The sequence below is a fragment of the Taeniopygia guttata genome, chromosome 21 (genome assembly GCF_048771995.1).
Source record: "Taeniopygia guttata chromosome 21, bTaeGut7.mat, whole genome shotgun sequence".
NCBI lineage: Eukaryota > Metazoa > Chordata > Aves > Passeriformes > Estrildidae > Taeniopygia > Taeniopygia guttata.
The window spans coordinates 6,232,231-6,252,008 of record NC_133046.1 but is presented as its reverse complement, the minus strand read 5'-3'; the positions used below and the strand labels follow the sequence as shown (position 1 = coordinate 6,252,008).

Here is a 19,778-nt window from a genome sequence, read left to right as displayed (position 1 = left end):
AAAAAGCAAAAAAAAAAAAAGCTGTTTTGCTCCTGCTCAGCCTAATCAGGACTTGATGTGGGAGAAAGATGGATGGGGTGGATGAGGAAATAAATGGAAACAGGGCTGGGAAAGCCAAGGGGGCTGCAGCACCTGTTTGTGCTCAGGGGCTGCAGGAACCAGGTGGGAAAGGCTCTTCTGTGGCCTCAGCACACCCAGAATGTTCCACGGGGTCAGCTGAGGGCTCTTCCCAGCTGGGAAAATGGGATTTTGCTGGGTCGGGGCCTCAGCATACCCCGAATATTCCAAAAGATCATCTGAAGGCCCTTCCCAGGTGGAGAAAAGGGATTCTCCCAGCCCAGGGTCTCAGGACACCCCTAATATTCCATGGGGTCAGCTGAGAGCCCTTCCCAGCTGGGAAAATGGGATTATCCCAGCCCAGGGGCTCAGGACACCCCAAATATTCCATGGGGTCAGCTGAGAGCCCTTCCCAGCTGGGAAAAGGGGATTGTCCCAGCCCAGGGGATCAGGACACCCCAAATATTCCAAAAGATCATCTGAGGGCCCTTCCCAGGTGGAGAAAAGGGATTGTCCCAGCCCAGGGTCTCAGGACACCCCAAATATTCTATAGGGTCAGCTGAGGGCGTTTCCCAGGTGTTGAAAAGAGAATCTCACAGGTCAAGGGCTCAGCCCCAATATTCCATAGGGTCAGCTGAGAGCCCTTCCCAGCTGGGAAAATGGGATTCTCCCAGCCCAGGGGCTCAGGACACCCTAAATATTCCAAAAGATCAGCGGAGGGTCCTTCCCAGGTGGAGAAAAGGGAATCTCCTGGTTCAGGGGCTCAGCACACTCCAAATATTCCATAGGGTAGGCTGAGAACCCTTCCCAGCTGGGAAAATGGGATTGTCCCAGCCCAGGGGCTCAGGACACCCTAAATATTCCATAGAGTGGGCCGACAACCCTTCCCAGCTGGGGAAAAGGGGATTTTGCTGGGTCAGGGCCTCAGCATACCCCGAATATTCCAAAAGATCATCTGAGAGCCCTTCCCAGATGGAAAAATGGGATTCTCCCAGCCCAGGGGCTCAGGACACCCTAAATATTCCATAGGGTCAGCTGAGGGCCCTTCCCAGCTGGGAAAAGGGGATTGTCCCAGCCCAGGGGCTCAGCACACCCCAAATATTCCAAAAGATCAGCGGAGGGTCCTTCCAAGGTGGAGAAAAGGGAATCTCCTGGTTCAGGGGCTCAGGACATCCCAGATATTCCATAGGGTAGGCTGAGAACCCTTCCCAGCTGGGAAAATGGGATTCTCCCAGCCCAGGGGCTTAGGACACCCTAAATATTCCATAGGGTGGGCCGAGAACCCTTCCCAGCTGGGGAAAAGGGGATTTTGCTGGGTCAGGGCCTCAGCATACCCTCGATATTCCAAAATATCATCTGAGAGCCCTTCCCAGATGGAAAAATGGGATTCTCCCAGCCCAGGGGCTCAGGACACCCTAAATATTCCATAGGGTGGGCTGAGGGCCCTTCCCATCTGGGAAAAGGGGATTTTTCTGGGCCAGGGCCTCAGCACACCCCAAATATTCCAAAATATCATCTGAGAGCCCTTCCCAGATGGAAAAATGGGATTTTCCCAGCCCAGGGGATCAGGACACCCCGAATATTCCATAGGGTCAGCTGAGGGCCCTTCCCAGCTGGGAAAAGGGGATTTTTCTGGGTCAGGGCCTCAGCACACCCCAAATATTCCCCACTCCACCCTCCCAGGTGGGATCCCCTAAATCCCCCACACCACGGTGGGGACATTTCCTCTGCTGCCTGTGACACCAGGGACGAGGGAGCATCACCGAGGCCACTGAGAGAATTCCCAAAAGAACAGGGAGAAAAATCCCAACAGATTTGGGGCCCGTTTGGGTTTTTTTCTGTTGTCCCTGCTCTGCGCTGAGCCTCTTCCTCTGATGTGGCGGAGATAAATAGGAAATATTCCATTTTAAACCAGGTTAGTGGAGCAGAACAAATGGCTCCTCGCAAATGAGATTATCCAGGGAATTCAGCCTGAATTTCTGCCAGCACATCCCAGTTCCCGGAGGTGGCAGCTGTTTGTAGGGTTTCAATGAACAGGTGAGTAGGGTTTTGGGGTTTTTTTTGGGGTTTTTTTTTTTGGGAAACCACCTGGTTTTGGTTAAACAAGTCCTTGTGAGCAGGGAAATATTTCACTGGGACATTGGTTCCTGCAGGGCTGCAACGTTCCTGAAAAACTTCCTCAAGGGAATGGGATGGGGGGAATGGGATGGGGGGAATGGGATGGGGGAATGGGATAGAGGGGAGTGGGATTTGGGGGAATGGGATAGAGGGGAATGGGATGGGGTAATGGGATAGAAGGAAGGGAATAGAGGGGAGTGGGATGGAGGGGAATGGGATAGAGGGAAAATAGGATAGAAGGGAATGGGATAGGGGGAATGGGATTTGGGGGAATGGGATGGGGGGAATGGGATGGGGGAATGGGATTTGGGGGAATGGGATGGGGGGAATGGGATAGGGGGAATGGGATTTGGGAGAATGGGATGGGGGGAATGGGATAGAGGGAATGGGATTTTGGAGAATGGGATTTGGGAGAATGGGATAGAAGGAATGGGATAGAAGGAATGGGATAGAGGGAATGGGATAGAGGGGAATGGGATGGGGGGAATGGGGGAAATGGAATAAAGGAGAATGGGATGGGGTAATGGGATAGAAGGAAGGGAACAGAGGGGAGTGGGATGGAGGGGAATGGGATAGAGGGAAAATAGGATAGAAGGGAATGGGATAGAGGAGAAAGAGATGGAGGGAATGGGGTAGAGGGGAATGGGATTGCAGAGGGAAATGGGATGGAGGGAATGGGATAGAGGGAAGGGATTGGGGGGAATGGGATGGAGGGAATGGGATAAAGGAGAGTAGGATAGAAGGAATGGGATAGAGGGGGAATGGGATAAAGGGGAATGGGATAGAAGGAACGGAATAAGGGGGAGTGGGATTTGAGGGAATGGGATAAAGGGGAATGGGATGGGGGGAATTGGATAGAGGGAATAGGATAAAGGGAAGGGACTGGGGGGAATGGGATAGAGAGGAGTGGGATAGAGGGGAATGAGATGAAGGGAATGGGATTTGGGGAAATGGGAATAGAGGGGAGTGGGATTGGGGTAATGGGATAGAAAGAATGGGATATGGGGGAATGGGATAGAGGGGAGTGGGATTGGGGTAATGGGATAGAAAGAATGGGATATGGGGGAATGGGATAGAGGGGGAATGGGCTAGAGGGAATGGGATTGGGGGAATGAGATAGAGGGAATGGGATTGGGGGGAGTGGGATGGGGGAATGGGATTGAGGGGAGTGGGATAGAGGGAAGTGGGATGGAGGGAGTGGGATTGGGGGAATGGGAGAGGGGGGAATGGCACAGAGGTTCCATTTCCACGTGAGAGTTCCTAAAGCCAGGCTGAAGCCCCCAGCCCCAAGCTCTGCCCAGTGCCACAGCTTTACCCCTCCACACAGAATTAATACCAATTTTAAATAAAATAATGTTCCCATGGAACAAACCAGCTTTTGGCCACTGTTTGTCATCAATGTTTTCCAGCTCAAAGTTTTACAAGTTCTGTTTGCCAGGGGTGAATTCAGCTGGCAGAGGAGATGCAGCTAAAATCAAATGTAAACTTTGTATAAATTCTTATAATTTATATTAAATATAATGAAATATAAACTTTAAACCCATCCCTGTGTTTTTCTTCCCTATCTAACCCTGGCTCAGAGCATGGCTCAGAACATGTAAAGTAAATAAACAAAAAAGTATTCTAAAGATTTTACTCTAATTCTTATTACTCCTTGTTTTAATTACTGTTAATAAATTTTTCTTGATACCCTTTTCAATTTTAAACCTACTTTACCTTTCTCCTAATCCTACCTGACAACAAAAAAAAATAAATACATTAATCACCCCCTTGCCAGGGGTGATTTCATCTGGCAGAGGAGATGCTGCTAAAATCAAATATAAACTTCAAATAAAGTAAAATCAAAGACAAACTTTATATAAATTATGATAATTTATATTAAATGTAATTAAATGTAAACTTTAAACCCATCCCTGTGTTTTACTTCCCTGATTATCCCTGTCTGAGCTGGGGCTCGGGGAAGGTGCCAAACACCAGGAAGGGCTGGGTGCTGTGAGGAAGCTGCAATATTTTATAAATAAATATATATTTTATTGATATTTTATTGATATTTTATTGATATTTTAGCAATATTTTATCAATATTTTTAACTATTTGGTAAATAGTTTATCAATATTTTTCTCCTGGCAGCCAAACCTCGATGCTTTAAGAGCTTCACCAGAACATTTTGTTGCCAGCTTTGATGTTGGCACCCTGGGAGGTGCCAGCACCTCCATCGAGATCTCCTCTGCCAAGAAAAGCTCTCAGTGGCACGAGGGTTAAACCCAGCCCAGCAAAACCCGCTCTGAGTGTGGCAAACCCTCCCCAGGGCTGGCCCCACCACCCCACGGTGTCCCTGGGGGACTGGGGACGCTGAAGCCTTGGCCACCCTCCTTACTGGGCTTTACTGGGCTGGAACTGGGAGCACAAAGGTTTTGGTCCCTGCCCTGGCTGGGGAGGAAGTTTTGGGGTAGAAGTTCTGCTCCTGAAAGCCCCAAGAGGTTCTGTTTGGTTTGGGGCCAACGGGACAGACCCTGCTGCCCTAAATGGGTTTGGTGTGGGGCAGCCAAGAAACGCAAACAGGGCCTGGGGTTCCTCCAGCCTTTGGAAAACCCAACCATTCCCACCCTGCCGGGCACCAGGGGCTCAAGGACTCAAGGAAACAGCACAAAAAGGCAGGTCCAAGGTTCCCATCTCGGCACAAATCCGCGATTTGATCTAAAATCCTCTTTTACTGATCCCACAGATCCCGTTCTGTGGATGGAGGATCCCCTGGGATCACTACGATGATCCTGCATCCCTCAAAGGAGGGGAATCAGGCTCCAGGGAGCACTTTCAGCTCTGGAATTCTCCTTTTGGGTCACACACATCCTACAGAAGCTGGCCCTACAGACCCTGAACCTGACCCCGTTCCCACTTCCACACCTCCCACCATCCCAGGGTGCTCCAAGCTGGCCTGTCGGAACTCAAAATGTCCCTCAGACATTTGTGGAGGTCCCAGGCCCTGGTCAGAAGCATTTGAGACCCTGGCAGGCAGCTGGAAACAGCTGTGATTTTGGGTTTGAGCCATGGAATGATTTACCAACCTTGCAGGAAGAACAAGAAGTCACAAAAGTTTCGATATTAGAGTAGAAGTAGTCACAAAGTAGAGGGAAGAATTTTTGAGTGCTGTACAGGGGGGTTTTGGTTTTGTACATGGGGGTCAGTGGGTTTAAGATGGAGGGATTTGGGCCTGCCCTGTCCTCCCTCTTTCTCCTTCCTCACCTCCATGTTCTTGGTGATGTTGGCACTCACAGATTGGTTTGGAGTAGAAAAGCACCATTTAATATAGGTAATAGGTATTGGGGGAAAACTGTAACCATGTAACACGTAATGTACCATATAAAAGATAGAAAAGCACCATTTAATATAGGTAATGGGCATTGGGGAAAAACTGTACCCATGGAACACGTAACGTACGTATAAAAGACAGCAGCAGCCCTGGGTGGAGGGAGAAAAGAAGAAATTAGGGGACAGAGAGGATGTCAGGGTGTGTGTGTGCCTCTGCCTGAGCTGTGTGCAAACCACAGCAGCCCCAGAAGAAAATCTTTTAGATAACTTGGAATATCTTTTAGATAACTCGCAAGAAACAACCATGAGACAGAACAACAAGAGGCTGCTGAGTTTTCTTTGGAAGCACGGGTTGGAGGAGAGACTTTTCCACCACACGGAGCTACCCTCGACCGAGGGGTGAGCTCTGGCACTGGCCTTGGCCACTTCCAGGGATCTCCAGCTGCTCTCCCAACTCACAGCCAGGAACCTCCTCCCAAAATCCCTCCTGAACCCTCCCTCCTCCAGGGAATTCCCGTTCCCCATTCCCATCCCCCTGTCCTCACGCCCTTCCAGCCCTCCCTGCTCAGTGCTGGGGCTTGGAATTCAAATTCAGGCAATTCTTCCTTGCCTGACACTCAGGTGAGGGAAGATTTTCTGCTGGATCTTGCAGCTCCTTCCCATGGAAAAGGGAATTTCTCGGTGCGGTAAACGTAAGTGCAAATGTAATGTAAAGAAACAAAAAAGTATCCTAAAAATTTCATTCTGATTCTTATTACTCTTTCATTACTAAATAATTAATTTATTAATTTTAAATCAATATATTAATTTATTAATGAATATTTTATAATCTATTAATTTATTAATAAATAATTTTATAATCTATTCATTTAAAAAATGTAAACCTGATTTATCTTTCTCTTAACCGTACCTCACAATAAAAGATAACTACACCAATAATTAACCAACACTGAAGCCATCCCTGGAATTCCTTTTGTGGGGCCAAGGTGCTGCAGCCCTGAACAAATTATCCCCAAAAATCCACATTTCTGTGGAATGCTCCCAGATCCCAGAATTTCTCCAAGGCTTTTTATCACCCCCAGGTGATGCTGAGGAGCCAAAAACACCCTCTGGGGTATTTTGGGGGAAATCTTGGCTGATTTTTTGGATGTTAAATTTCACAGCCTCCAATCCCTGGTTCAACCAAAGCACCGGGAAAAGAAGGAGAAGATTTGGAAATATTCCCTCTGCACCAGGGAATATTTGTGGAAAACACTCCCAGTGGAGAAATTTCCAAGTTGAAAATGGATAATTTGGACAATTTTGTTTTACTTCCCATTTCTTCCTGCTGGTGAAATAACAGAAATAAGCGGCGAGGGTTGTTGGTAACCGACCCTAAAAATGGAACAGCTTTGGGAAAACCAGTCCACAACTGGGATTGTCCAGGACTGGATTAGGTTAATCCAGTCTTGGACAATTAATTTGTCAATAGTCCTGGACACCTAATTTTTTAAAATTAATAATTAGGTAAATTATTAATTCCAGCTCCCTAGCCCCATGGCTACTGGCCCCAGTGGCTTTTGTGGCACCGACATCACTTGGAGATTTCATTTCTACACCTACAGAAGAATCTCCTGGCAAAAGGATTTTCCTGCTGAAAACCACCCCACAAACAAATTCCCCATTGTTTCTGGGAAATGGATTGTTATGGGGAAAAGTCCCTCCACCAGGAATGCCAGGCAGCAGAGCTTCAAAGTTGCCACAAAATCCCTTTTAAGGCTTTTTTTTTTCTTTTCCCCCACATCAAAACTTTGACATCATCCATGAGATAATTACAAGAACGGGTGAAAAATCCCAGAAAATATCCAAGATCAAAACCAAAGCTCCCGCTAAATGAACGGAGCGAATTCCTGTTAATTCCCTGATGCCGCGACATTCACGGATTGTTTTCTGGGAGGGAGGGAGGGAGGGAAGGGCAGACGGGTGAGAATTCCTTCCCCTGAGTCAGGACAGGGACAAATCCCCGGAATTCCCACGGAAATCCACGTGGGCTCACCCCTGGCTGGGCCCAGCCTGGGATTAACCCGTTATCACTCATCATCCCTGGGAGCCAGGGCTGGAATGTGCATCCTGAGCACCCAAAGGTGACCCCGCCGGACCCCGTGCAGGCAGCAGGGCACGGAGCGGGAACGGGAACGGGAACGGGAACGGGAACGGGAAACGGGAACTGGGAAAGGGAGCGGGAAGGGGAACGGGAAGAGGAATGGGAATGGGAATGGGAACGGGAATGGGAACGGGAACGGGAACTGGGAAAGGGAGTGGGAAGGGGAACGGGAACAGGAATGGGAATGGGAGAGGGAATGTGAGCGGGAACGGGAGTGGGAATGGGAATGGGAACTGGGAAAGGGAACGGGAACGGGAAATGGGAACTGGGAAAGGGAGAGGGAATGGGAACGGGAACGGGAAATGGGAACTGGGAAAGGGAGAGGGAAGGGGAACGGGAACAGGAATGGGAATGGGAGAGGGAACGTGAGTGGGAACGTGAGTGGGAATGTGAGTGGGAACGGGAGTGGGAATGGGAACGGGTATGGGAATGGGAATGGGAATGGGAATGGGAACTGGGAAAGGGAACGGGAACGGGAATGGGAATGGGTGTGGGAGCAGGAGCGGGAACATGAGTGGGAACGGGTGTGGTAATGGGAATGGGAACGGGAACGGGAACAGGAATGGGAACGGGAACGGGAATGGGAATGGGAGAGGGAACGTGAGCGGGAACAGGAGTGGGAACGGGAATGGGAACTGGGAAAGGGAACGGGAACGGGAATGGTAGCGGGAATGGCAATGGGAACGGGAGCACCAGGGCGGGGGCCAGCGAGCAGCACTTGGGACATCGCCCTCCGCCAAGAAAGGAGCAGAGAGAGATGGAAAATAAATCCCCTTGGAATTGTCCAGGGAGTGTCAAAGGGGATTCCAGCACAGGAATGGGGCGCAGGAATGGGAATGGGAATGGGAATGGGAATGGGAATGGGAATGGGAATGGGAATGGGAAGGGGAAGGGGAATGGGAAGGGGAAGGGGACTAGGATGCAGGAATAGGAATAAAATAGGAATAGGAATAGGAACAGGAACAGGAATGGGAATGGAAATAGGAATGGGAATAGGAATAGGAATAGGAATAGGAATAGGAATAGGAATAGGAATAGGAATAGGAATAGGAATAGGAATAGGAATAGGAATAGGAATAGGAATAGGAATAGGAATAGGAATAGGAATTGGATGCAGGAAGTGGAATTGGATGCAGGACGTGGAATTGGATGCAGGAATAGGAACAGAAATAGAAGTAGGAATGGGAATAGGAGTAGGAATTGGATGCAGGAATAGGATTGGAATAGGAATAGAATGCAGAATAGAATAAGAATAGGAATAGGATGCAGGAACTGGATGCAGGAAGAAAGCCACCCCTGAGCTGTGATCTTGGGGATGAGTGAACAAGGACCAGATGTGGGGCAGCTGTTCTCCAGACCCTCTTTGGGGTCACAAACCCGTCCATGCTTCTGCCCCCACCCCACACGTGGAGCTCAGGAATGAGGAGGATGGGCAGACACTGGTGAGGTCCCTCATGGAACCATGGAATGAACCATGGAATGAATCATGGAATGAACCATGGAATGAATCATGGAATGAACCATGGAATGAACCATGGAATGAACTATGGAATGAACTATGGAATGAGTCATGGGATGAGTCCTAAGGTGGTTTGGGTTGGAGGAACCTCAAAGCCCACCCAGTGCCACCCCTGCCATGGGCAGGGACACCTCCCACTGTCCCAGGCTGCTCCAAGCCCCATCCAGCCTGGCCTCGGACAATTCCAGGGATCGTGGGGCAGCCACAGCTTCCCTGGGCACCCTGTGCCAGGGCCTCACCCCATCACAGGGACGAATTTCTCCCAGATATCCCATCCGAACTGTCCTTCTATTATTCCAGAGCCATTCCTCTTATCCTGTCCCTCCAAACCTCGTGAACACCCCCAGAACCCTTCTCTGAGCTGGCCCTGCTGCCTTGGAGCTGTTTTTAACCCCAAACCCAACTCTTGGCTTAAAAACTCAGTGAAGACAGCAGAGACCCCCCCCGAGGTGTGGGAAGATTCCCTGCTGGATGTGCCCATGTGGGTTTATCGGGTGTGGGGCTATTTTTTTTTTTAATTTTTTTTTTTTTTTTTGCACAAGGTCCTGCCTGAGCGATGCCTGCAGATCCCGAAAGCCGTCGGAAGATCAGCCCTGATATGCAGAAAATCAGGTGGTGGGAAGGAGCCGCCCGTGCCAGGCTGCTGGGATGAGAAAGGCAGCAGGAATGTGCCTCGGAGAGCAGCTGCTGCACAGCCCTGGCAGGAACCTCCTCACCCAGAGCCTGGGAGCAGGGAGGGATTGGGAGCCTGGGACAAGGGAAAAGGGCTTTTAATATTTAATTAATTAATTAATTAATTTTTTTTTTGCTTGTCCTTTCTCTCTCTGTTCTCACAGATCCTTGGGAAAAGGTTTGTGCTCTCATTGCTGTTTTGGGGCTCTTCCCTTCCTCCTCAGTGCCCCTCGTGCCCATCCCACAATGTTCCCCAAACTCTGCTCTCCCTCAAAATTCCATTTTTTTCCATTATTTACCACAGGAACATCCATTTTCTATCCCCTGCTTGACAGCTTGTGCCCACCTACACAATTAGGGCAGAACCATGCAAAACAAAACGGGGGAATTCACACATTCCAACCCTGGGTGGCTTCATTCCCTTAATGAGCCACTTTCCCAGGCTCCAAACATCCCTGATCCTACACGGACACCAAATCCCCATTTCTGAACTCCCTGGGCCGAGATCAAAGCCAGGCCAGCCTAAGTTGTGCTGGATTTCCTTCTCAGTCTCCACAGCCAAGTCTAGAGGGATGACAGCTCCAGGAAAATCCAGGATTTCCCAGGAGGAAGCGGCGGGGAGGTGACAGCTCCAGGAAAATCCAGGATTTCCCAGGAGGAAGCAGCAGGGAGGTGACAGCACCTGCTGGGAGTACTGGACAATTCTTTGGGGAAAATCCTTAACCAGGAGTGAGGGACACCCCCATTCCGAGGAGGCAAAAACCCCAAAACCTCAAAACATTGAAGGGGAAAACCCCAAAACTCTTGGGCAGTTCCTGGGTGAGCACATCCTCATCCCGACGCCCCCAGGCAAACCCAGCCTGGTTCCCTTTGGAAAAGCTCCCTTTCCTCTGGAAAACCTCCTTTTCCTTTGGAAAAGCTCATTTTCCTCTGGAAAACCTCCTTTTCCTTTGGAAAACCTCATTTTGCTCTGGAAAAGTTCATTTTCTTTTGGAAAAGTGCATTCTACTTGGGAAAACCTCCTTTTCATTTGGAAAACCTCATTTTGCTCTGGAAAAGCTCTTTTTCCTTTGGAAAAGCTCTTTTTGCTTGGGAAAACCTCCTTTTCCTTTGGAAAAGCTCTTTTTGCTCTGGAAAAGCTCTTTTTCCTTTGGAAAAGCTGATTTTGCTTGGGAGAACCTCCTTTTCCTTTGGAAAACCTCATTTTGCTCTGGTAAAGCTCTTTTTCCTTTGGAAAAGATAATTTTCCTCTGGAAAACCTTCTTTTCCTTTGGAAAACCTCATTTTCCTCTGGAAAACCTCTTTTTCCTTTGGAAAACCTCAATTTGCTCTGGAAAAGCTCTTTTTCCTTTGGAAAACATAATTTTCCTCTGGAAAAACTCCTTTTCCTTTGGAAAACCTCATTTTCTTCTGGAAAAGCTCTCTTTCCTTTGGAAAAGCTCATTTTGCTCTGGAAAAGCTCTTTTTCCTTTGGAAAACCTCCTTTTGCTCTGGTAAAGCTCTTTTTCCTTTGGAAAAGCTCATTTTTCCTCTGGAAAAGCTCATTCCAGAAGCGTTTCTCCAGCAGGAGAGAGCCCCGAGAGCCCTTTCCCTGCTCCCACGGCGCCTGGGATTCCTGCTGGGAGCACGGACTGTGGGGGTCCCCATCTCACTGCTGTGACCCTCCCAGTCCCCAGTCCCCATTCCCCAACCCCTCCCCCTTTCCCGAGGGATTCCATTATCCCGGGATCTGCCCATCCCGGTGTTGTTTGCACACGCCGCTGGCCCAGCCTTTATGTGGGACACATAAGGGGCTCTGTGTGCCGCTCCCGCCGGGGCCATTCATCGTGTCCATGTCAGAATTCCCGGCTCCAAACCCTCCCTTCCCACTCCTCCCCTCTCCTACCCTCCCCCCTGCCCTTCTTGTGCTCCCCGGAGATCCAACGGGGGAGGAAAAAAAACCACCCCAAAACTTGTCTGAAAATTCACACGCGGAACTTGCAAACGTCGCAAAATCCGATCCGCTGCGCGGGGCCGGGCTGGGAAATGTGGGATTGCTCCAGCCGGGAATAAACCCCCCGGGCAGGCGGAGGGATGGCCTCCAAGAGAAAATGCCAAACTCTGCCTGCCGGTCCCAACGGGGATGCAAAGCCTGCAGCTGGTACCGCTGGAGAGGCCAAACCCAGAGGGCCTCTCCGAATCCGTGGGAATGTGGATGAGTTGGACGGGACCCGAGGCAGAGCTGGTTTGACCTCGGCTCCCACCTTGGAGCCAACTCATTCCCAGCTCCTCTCCAAGGGGAGGTGATGCCTAAAGATCTTTGGGATTTCCCCTAGCTCTGTGGGGCGCCATCCCAGGGTTACGCAGCTCCTGGCGGTTTTCCTGGATTTCCCCAGGATATTAGGACAAGAATTAACCTCCTGACGCATCCCTGAGGGGTATTGCCAAGGAGAAGAACATTTTGTTTTCCAACCACAATCTGAGAAGGAAACAGGGCCGAGAAGCCCTTGGGGCTGATGTGGGGTGAGTCCTGGGGCACTGAACACCCCACTGTTCCCGTCAGAAATCCGAATTAACCACCCTTGTCCCATGGTGGGAATGCTGGTACTGGCTGTGCCCGTGCCCAGCTGGAGTTTCCAGTCGGATCTGCTTTGATCGGAGTGTTTGAACCCGTTCAAGCAAAGGTTTTGCTCTGGTAAGAGGAGGAAGCGAAGGAGCAGCTGCGTTCTGGGCGGGGAGTGTGGGGTTAGGCTGGGCTGAGCAGGGTTAGGCTGTGCTGAGCAGGGTTAGGCTGGGCTGAGCAGGGTTAGGCCAGGGAGAGCAGGGTTAGGCCAGGGAGAGCAGGGTTAGGCTGGGCTGAGCAGGGTTAGGCTGGGTTGTGCAGGGTTAGGCCTGGGAGAGCGGAGTTAGGCTGGGCTGAACAGGGTTAGGCTGGGCTGAGCAGGGTTAGGCTGGGCTGAGCAGGGTTAGGCCAGGCTGAGCAGGGTTAGGCCAGGGAGAGCGGGGTTAGGCTGGGGAGCCTGGGGTTAGGTTGGGCTGTGTGGGGTTAGGCTGGGGTACACAGGGCTAGGCTGGAGTGCAAAGGATTAGGCTGGGCTGCGCAGGGTTAGGCTGGAGTGCAAAGGATTAGGCTGGGCTGTGCAGGGCTAGGCTGGGGTGAGAGGTTAGACTGGAGTGTGAGAGGTTAGGCTGGGGAGAGCAGGGTTAGGCCGGGCTGAGCAGAGTTAGGCCAGGAAGAGCAGGGTTAGGCTAGGCTGAGCAGGGTTAGGTCAGGATGAGCAGGGTTAGGCTGGGCTGAGCAGGGTTAGGCCAGGATGAGCAAGGTTAGGCCAGGGACAGCGAGGTTAGGCCAGGGAGAGCAGGGTTAGGCTGGGCTGAGCAGGGTTAGGCTGGGCAGAGCAGGGTTAGGCCAGGGACAGCGGGGTTAGGCCAGGGAGAGCAGGGTTAGGCTGGGGTGCACAGGGTTAGGCTGGGCTGAGCAGGGTTAGGCCAGGCAGAGCAGGGTTAGGCTGGGCTGAGCAGGGTTAGGCCAGGCTAAGCAGGGTTACACCAGGAAGAGCAGGGTTAGGCTGGGCTGAGCAGGGTTAGGCTGGGCTGAGCGGGGTTAGGCTGGGCTGAGCAGGGTTAGGCCAGGGAGAGCAGGGTTAGGCTGGGCTGAGCAGGGTTAGGCCAGGCTGAGCAGGGTTAGGCTGGGTTGTGTGGGGTTAAGCCAGGAAGAGCAGGGTTAGGCTGGGGTGAGCAGGGTTAGGCTGGGTTGTGCGGGATTAGGCCAGGCTGAACAGGGTTAAACCAGGAAGAGCAGGGTTAGGCTGGGGAGAGCAGGGTTAGGCCAGGCAGAGCAGGGTTAGGCTGGGCTGAGCTTAGGCTGGGGAGCCTGGGGTTAGGTTGGGCTGTGTGGGGTTAGGCTGGGGTACACAGGGTTAGGCTGGAGTGCAAAGGATTAGGCTGGGCTGTGCAGGGTTAGGCTGGGGTGAGAGGTTAGACTGGAGTGTGAGAGGTTAGGCTGGGCTGTGCAGGGTTAGGCCAGGCAGAGCGGGGTTAGGCTGGGCAGAGCAGGGTTAGGCCAGGCTGAGCAGGGTTAGGCTGGGCTGTGCAGGGTTAGGCCAGGGAGAGCAGGGTTAGGCTGGGCTGAGCAGGGTTAGGCTGGGGTGAGCAGGGTTAAGCTGGGTTGTGTGGGGTTAGGTCAGGCTGAGCAGGGTTAGGCCAGGGAGAGCAGGGTTAGGCCAGACAGAGCGGGGTTAGGCTGGGCTGAGCAGGGTTAGGCTGGGCTGAGCAGGGTTAGGCCAGGGAGAGTGGGGTTAGGCCAGGCAGAGCAGGGTTAGGCTGGGCTGAACAGGGTTAGGCCAGGAAGAGCAGGGTTAGGCTGGGCTGAGAGGTTAGACTGGAGTGTGAGAGATTAGGCTGGGCAGTGCAGGGTTAGGCCAGGGAGAGCAGGGTTAGGCTGGGCTGAGCAGGGTCAGGCCAGGATGAGCAGGGTTAGGCCAGGGACAGCAGGGTTAGGCCAGGGAGAGCAGGGTTAGGCTGGGGTGCACAGGGTTAGGCTGGAGTGCAAAGGATTAGGCTGGGCTGTGCAGGGTTAGGCTGGAGTGAGAGGTTAGACTGGAGTGTGAGAGGTTAGGCTGGGCTGTGCAGGGTTAGGCTGGGCTGAGCAGGGTTAGGCCAGGCAGAGCAGGGTTAGGCTGGGCTGAGCGGGGTCAGGCCAGGATGAGCAAGGTTAGGCCAGGGACAGGGGGGTTAGGCCAGGGACAGCGGGGTTAGGCCAGGAAGAGAACGGTTAGGCTGGGGTGAGAGGTTGGACTGGAGTGTGAGAGGTTAGGCTGGGCAGTGCAGGGTTAGGCTGGGCTGAGCAGGGTTAGGCCAGGAGAGCAGGATTAGGCTGTAGTGCACAGGCTTAGGCTGAGCTATGCAGAGCAAGCCAGAACGTGCCGGGTTGAGCCGGAGGCGCACAGGATGACTTAGACCGGGCCGCGCGCGGTTAGGCCGGGCCTTACCTGGACGCGGGCCTCGGTGAGCTTGGTGCGCTGGGCCAGCTCCTCGCGGGTGTAGATGTCGGGGTAGTGGGTCCGCTCGAAGGCCTTCTCCAGCTCCTCCAGCTGCTCCGCCGTGAACGTGGTGCGGCTGCGGCGCTGCTTCCGCTTCAGCGGCAGGTCCGGCTCCGACTCCACGTCCGAGCCCTCGTCCAGGCGGTTCCCTGCGGACAGCGGGAGAGGGTTTCAGTCCCACCGGGAGAAATGTCGGAAGGGGAAAAGCCCAAAGCCAGCAAAACAAAGCTTGGAATGGCGAACCTTCCTAGTGGGAATGGGGAAAACGGGAACTTCCGCTGAAGGGTTTGATCCCTGTACATTAGGCTGTACATTAGATTAGTGTAAAAATAGATTTATTAGATTAATGGAAATTATAATAGATGTAAAAAAGCTGTACGTTGGATTAATGTAAAAATATAATACAGAGACATTAGGCAGAAAAATCACAAAGTTATGTTTCTACAGTTGTAAGAATACGCCTTAAGTAAGTGAGAAACTGTATTAATAAAGTGATGAAAGGTTTTTAATGGAGGAGTGTAATAAATAGACTAAGCTGAGAGTTTAGAAGTTAGAATAGATCATTGGAACTATATAACTATATTCTATACATTAGAATATAACTATAGTCCATATGTTAGAGTATAACCATAACTATATTCTATTTATTAGAATATAACTATAACTATATTCCATATATTAGAATATAACCATAACTATATTTTATATATTAGAATATAACCATAACTGCAGTCCATACGTTAGAATATAACTGTAACTATATTCTATGTATTAGAATATAACCATAACTATATTCTATATATTAGCATATAACTATAACTATATTCCTTATATTAGAATATAACTGTAACTATATTCTATATATTAGAATGTAACCGTAACTATATTCTGTATATTAGAATATAACTATATTCCTTATATTAGAATATAACTGTAACTATATTCTATATATTAGAATATAACTGTAACTGTACTCCATATATTAGAATATAACCATAACTATATTCTATATATTAGAATACAACTATAACTATATTCCATATATTAGAATATAACCATAACTATATTCTGTATATTAGAATATAACCATAACTATATTCTGTATATTAAAATATATGTACACGTGTAACAGCCAATTAGGTAAAAGTATCCGCAGTGCAGCAAAATTAAGTGAAAGTGGTAATAGAAAAACGAATAAACTTTGTGACATCTGTCCCTTAGATTAAAAAGTTATAGATTGTATTTGAACAAAGAACGTGTGGCTGCTCTTGAGCCATAAGCGGCTACTTGCTCTTATAAATCTCACACCCACTAATGTGGGTCTGAGTAATAAATCAGCCCAAAAATGGTCCGGTTCCCTCATTAATTGCAGCGATAATAAAATCCCAATTTGGGTTGGAAAGGCCTCCAAGTCCATCCAGTGCCACCCCCTGCCGTGGGCACGGACACCTCCCGCCACCCAGGGCACTCCAGGGATCCGGGGCAGCCACAGCTGCTCTGGGAATTCCATGCCAGGGGGGAATTTCTTCCCAATATTTGAGAAAAGGAGTCCCTCAATTCCCCAGCCATGGGAATCCTGGAATCCCAATCCCTCAATTCCCCAGCCATGGGAATCCTGGAATCCCAGTGCCTCAATTCCCCAGCCATGGGAATCCTGGAATCCCAGTGCCTCAATTCCCCAGCCATGGGAATCCTGGAATCCCAGTGCCTCAATTCCCCAGCCATGGGAATCCTGGAATCCCAGTGCCTCAATTCCCCAGCCATGGGAATCCTGGAATCCCAGACCCTTTTTGATGGCCATGGGAATCCTGGAATCCCAGTCCCCCAATTCCCCAGCCATGGGAATCCTGGAATCCCAGTCCCTCAATTCCCCAGCCATGGGAATCCTGGAATCCCAGACCCTTTTTGATGGCCATGGGAATCCTGGAATCCCAGTGCCACAATTCCCCAGCCATGGGAATCCTGGAATCCCAGTGCCTCAATTCCCCAGCCATGGGAATCCTGGAGTCCCAGTCCCTTTTCGATGGCCATGGGAATTCTGGAATCCCAGTCCCTCAATTCCCCAGCCATGGGAATCCTGGAATCCCAGTGCCTCAATTCCCCAGCCATGGGAATCCTGGAATCCCAGTGCCTCAATTCCCCAGCCATGGGAATCCTGGAATCAATTCCCCAGCCATGGGAATCCTGGAATCCCAGTGCCTCAATTTCCCAGCCATGGGAATCCTGGAATCCCAGTCCCCCAATTCCCCAGTCATGGGAGTCCTGGAATCCCAGTGCCTCAATTTCCCAGCCATGGGAATCCTGGAATCCCAGTCCCCCAATTCCCCAGCCATGGGAATCTTGGAATCCCAGTCCCTCAATTTCCCAGCCATGGGAATCCTGGAATCCCAGTCCCTCAATTCCCCAGCCATGGGAATCCTGGAATCAATTCCCCAGCCATGGGAATCCTGGAATCCCAGTGCCTCAATTCCCCAACCATGGGAATCCTGGAATCCCAGTCCCTTTTCGATGGCCATGGGAATCTTGGAATCCCAGTGCCTCAATTCCACAGCCATGAGGAATCCTGGAATCAATTCCCCAGCCATGGGAATCCTGGAATCCCAGTGCCTCAATTCCACAGCCATGGGAATCCTGGAATCCCAGTCCCTCAATTCCACAGCCATGGGAACCCTGGAATCCCAATCCCTTTCTCCACAGCCATGGGAATCCTGGAATCCCAGACTGGTTTGGGCTGGGAGGGACCTTAAATCTCATCCCATTCCACCCCTTCCATGATCCCAGGTTGTTCCAGGTCCCGTCCAACCTGGCTTTGGACACTTCCAGGGATGAGGAATCTCCAGTTTCTCTGTCCCGTGGACAGAACATCCACTGGTTTTATGTTGCTTATAGCATTTGCTAACAATTGTTTTCCCTACGTTGAAAAGAAAAACTTGGAAAATGAAAACTTCCCACAAGAAAAGAGGAGCTCATAGTCCCTGATTCAAATTGTTACAGAAAAAAAGAACTTCTAGCATTTGGCTTATCTCCATTTTTCCTTGGAAATTCCTGGTTCAGAGTTGCCCGTTTTGCCCCAAAAAAGGCAGGAATGGAAATGTTGTCAACAAATTATGTTTGACTCGTGCTGCCCAATTTCCTCCTGTGTTTTATCAACTTGGAGGTTTCAGTTTTTAAAACTTAGGAAGGAAAAACTGGGAATTTTCACAGATGGGCAAAACCTTTCCAGCTCGGCATTGCTGGAGGTTGGGCTGCCCAGAGGAGAGAGCTCAGCTCTTCAACTCCCAAATTTCCTACGGCATTCAGGCACCATCCAGTCCTTTCCCAATGTTTAATCAGTCATTCATTCCTTCACCTGGACTCATCCCTTTCCCTTCTCCCTGCCTTGATCCCAGCACCAGGCACTGCCTCCCGAGGCTCTGCTGACCCCACAGGAGTGCAGCTGGAATAAATAAACCCGGTTTTGCTCCGTGTTTTTAGGTGGGAGATCAAACAGAAGTCCCCACATGGATATCCCCCAGGTCCTCAGCGGCTTTTGGAGGAGCTGGAACTCCAATGTTGTCTCTCCTGGAGCAATCCCAGTTCCCAATATCATCCATGTGGGGTTATGGGTTCCCTGAGGGGTGCAGATGTTGATTTTGGAGGGTCTCATCCAGGCCACAAAATGTTCCCCCAGTCCAGGGCAGCAGAGAAGGGACAATGGGACACGGGAAACCTCTGAGCTGGGGACAACTCTGGCCCTGCCACCTTTTCCTTCTTTCCCAAGAAAACAGGGGATTCACTGGATAAATTGATTTTTTTCCCCTTCCCGAGCCTGGCTGTTGTTTTCCACAGGACCCACCCAGCCTCGCTGAGAGCCAGAACCAAATCGTGCTCACAGCAAAGTCCTTTTTCTTTTGGGCCAACCTTTGCTAATTTAGGATTAAAGCAGGGTTTACATAAGCTCAGCTTGACCATAAAGTTCCCTGAAGTCTCTAACCGTGTTTTCCAGCCTATTTTTTACCCCTTTTTTGTTCAGCTCCTATATTATCATCACCCAAAAATCTGTTTTTTTTTTCTCTTGGCAGCACTGGGAGCTGCAGCTGTGGCTCCCGACAGCTGCTGGGGGGTTTGAGGGGTGGGAGGCACAGATTCCCCTGGAGCCGCCTCGTTTGTACTGAGATCACCACAAAAAGCCTCTGCATTCCTGACAAAATTCCTTTTATGTCCCGGGGCTTGTGGGACTTTGGAGAAGGTGCTGAATCCAGAGGAGCTCTGCTCCAGGGGTGGTTTTGAGGGAAAAAACATTCCTTGGAAAGATTTTCCCTCCTTTGGGCTCTGGCATCCCGTTGAGTGCCTTAAACACGTTCAGTTTTTAGATCCAACCCCTTTGATTTCTGAATTTCTCCCCCAAAATCAGTGAGAAATTCCCTGACACCTTCAGAGTGCCCCACACTTTAAAGATCCTGAAAAGAAATCCTAAAAAATTTCCAAGTTTTCCCGCGTGTCGACAGAATTCGTTTCTAAATTAGATTTTTGGGATTTGTCCACTTCCAGGGAAGGTCTGGGATCTCCAGGAGAAGGAACATCTGTGCTTGAAAACAGCAGGGCTGCACATCTGGGCCCCAGATGATGTAGGGCAGGTAGGAGCCCGCACATCTGGGCCTTGGAGGAGCAAAGGCACATCTGGAAAGCTCCAGCACATTCCCTGAAGCTCCATCATGAATGAGCTCGGCTGCTCCTCCCAAACCGCTCCTGGGATCCAGAGCTCCCCAGGGGCAGGGAAAACCACCCGGGAAAGGATCTGTGCCAAATTTCACCTGGGCGGGGAACCCCCCCAGCTCCCTTCCCTGATTTGTCCAGGAGGTTTTGGGAGAGGACAAAGGATTGTCACCCTCTGTCCCCGCCGTGGTGCTGATTCTGGGGTGAAAAGGGTCGAGATAACCGATACCGGTCTCAGGATAAA

General features: G+C 50.5%; 1 protein-coding gene across 4 annotated transcripts in view; it reads right to left on the bottom strand.

The window, feature by feature from the left end:
* PAX7 (paired box 7) overlaps positions 1-19,778 on the bottom strand; it is a 156,568-nt gene that overhangs the window by 73,405 nt on the left and 63,385 nt on the right. For all 4 annotated transcript variants that reach the window (XM_072917399.1, XM_072917398.1, XM_041720411.2 and 1 more), the window contains exon 6: positions 14,789-14,988. In XM_072917399.1, coding sequence (XP_072773500.1) covers positions 14,789-14,988 — 200 coding nt within the window. The remainder of the gene's footprint in view (positions 1-14,788; positions 14,989-19,778) is intronic.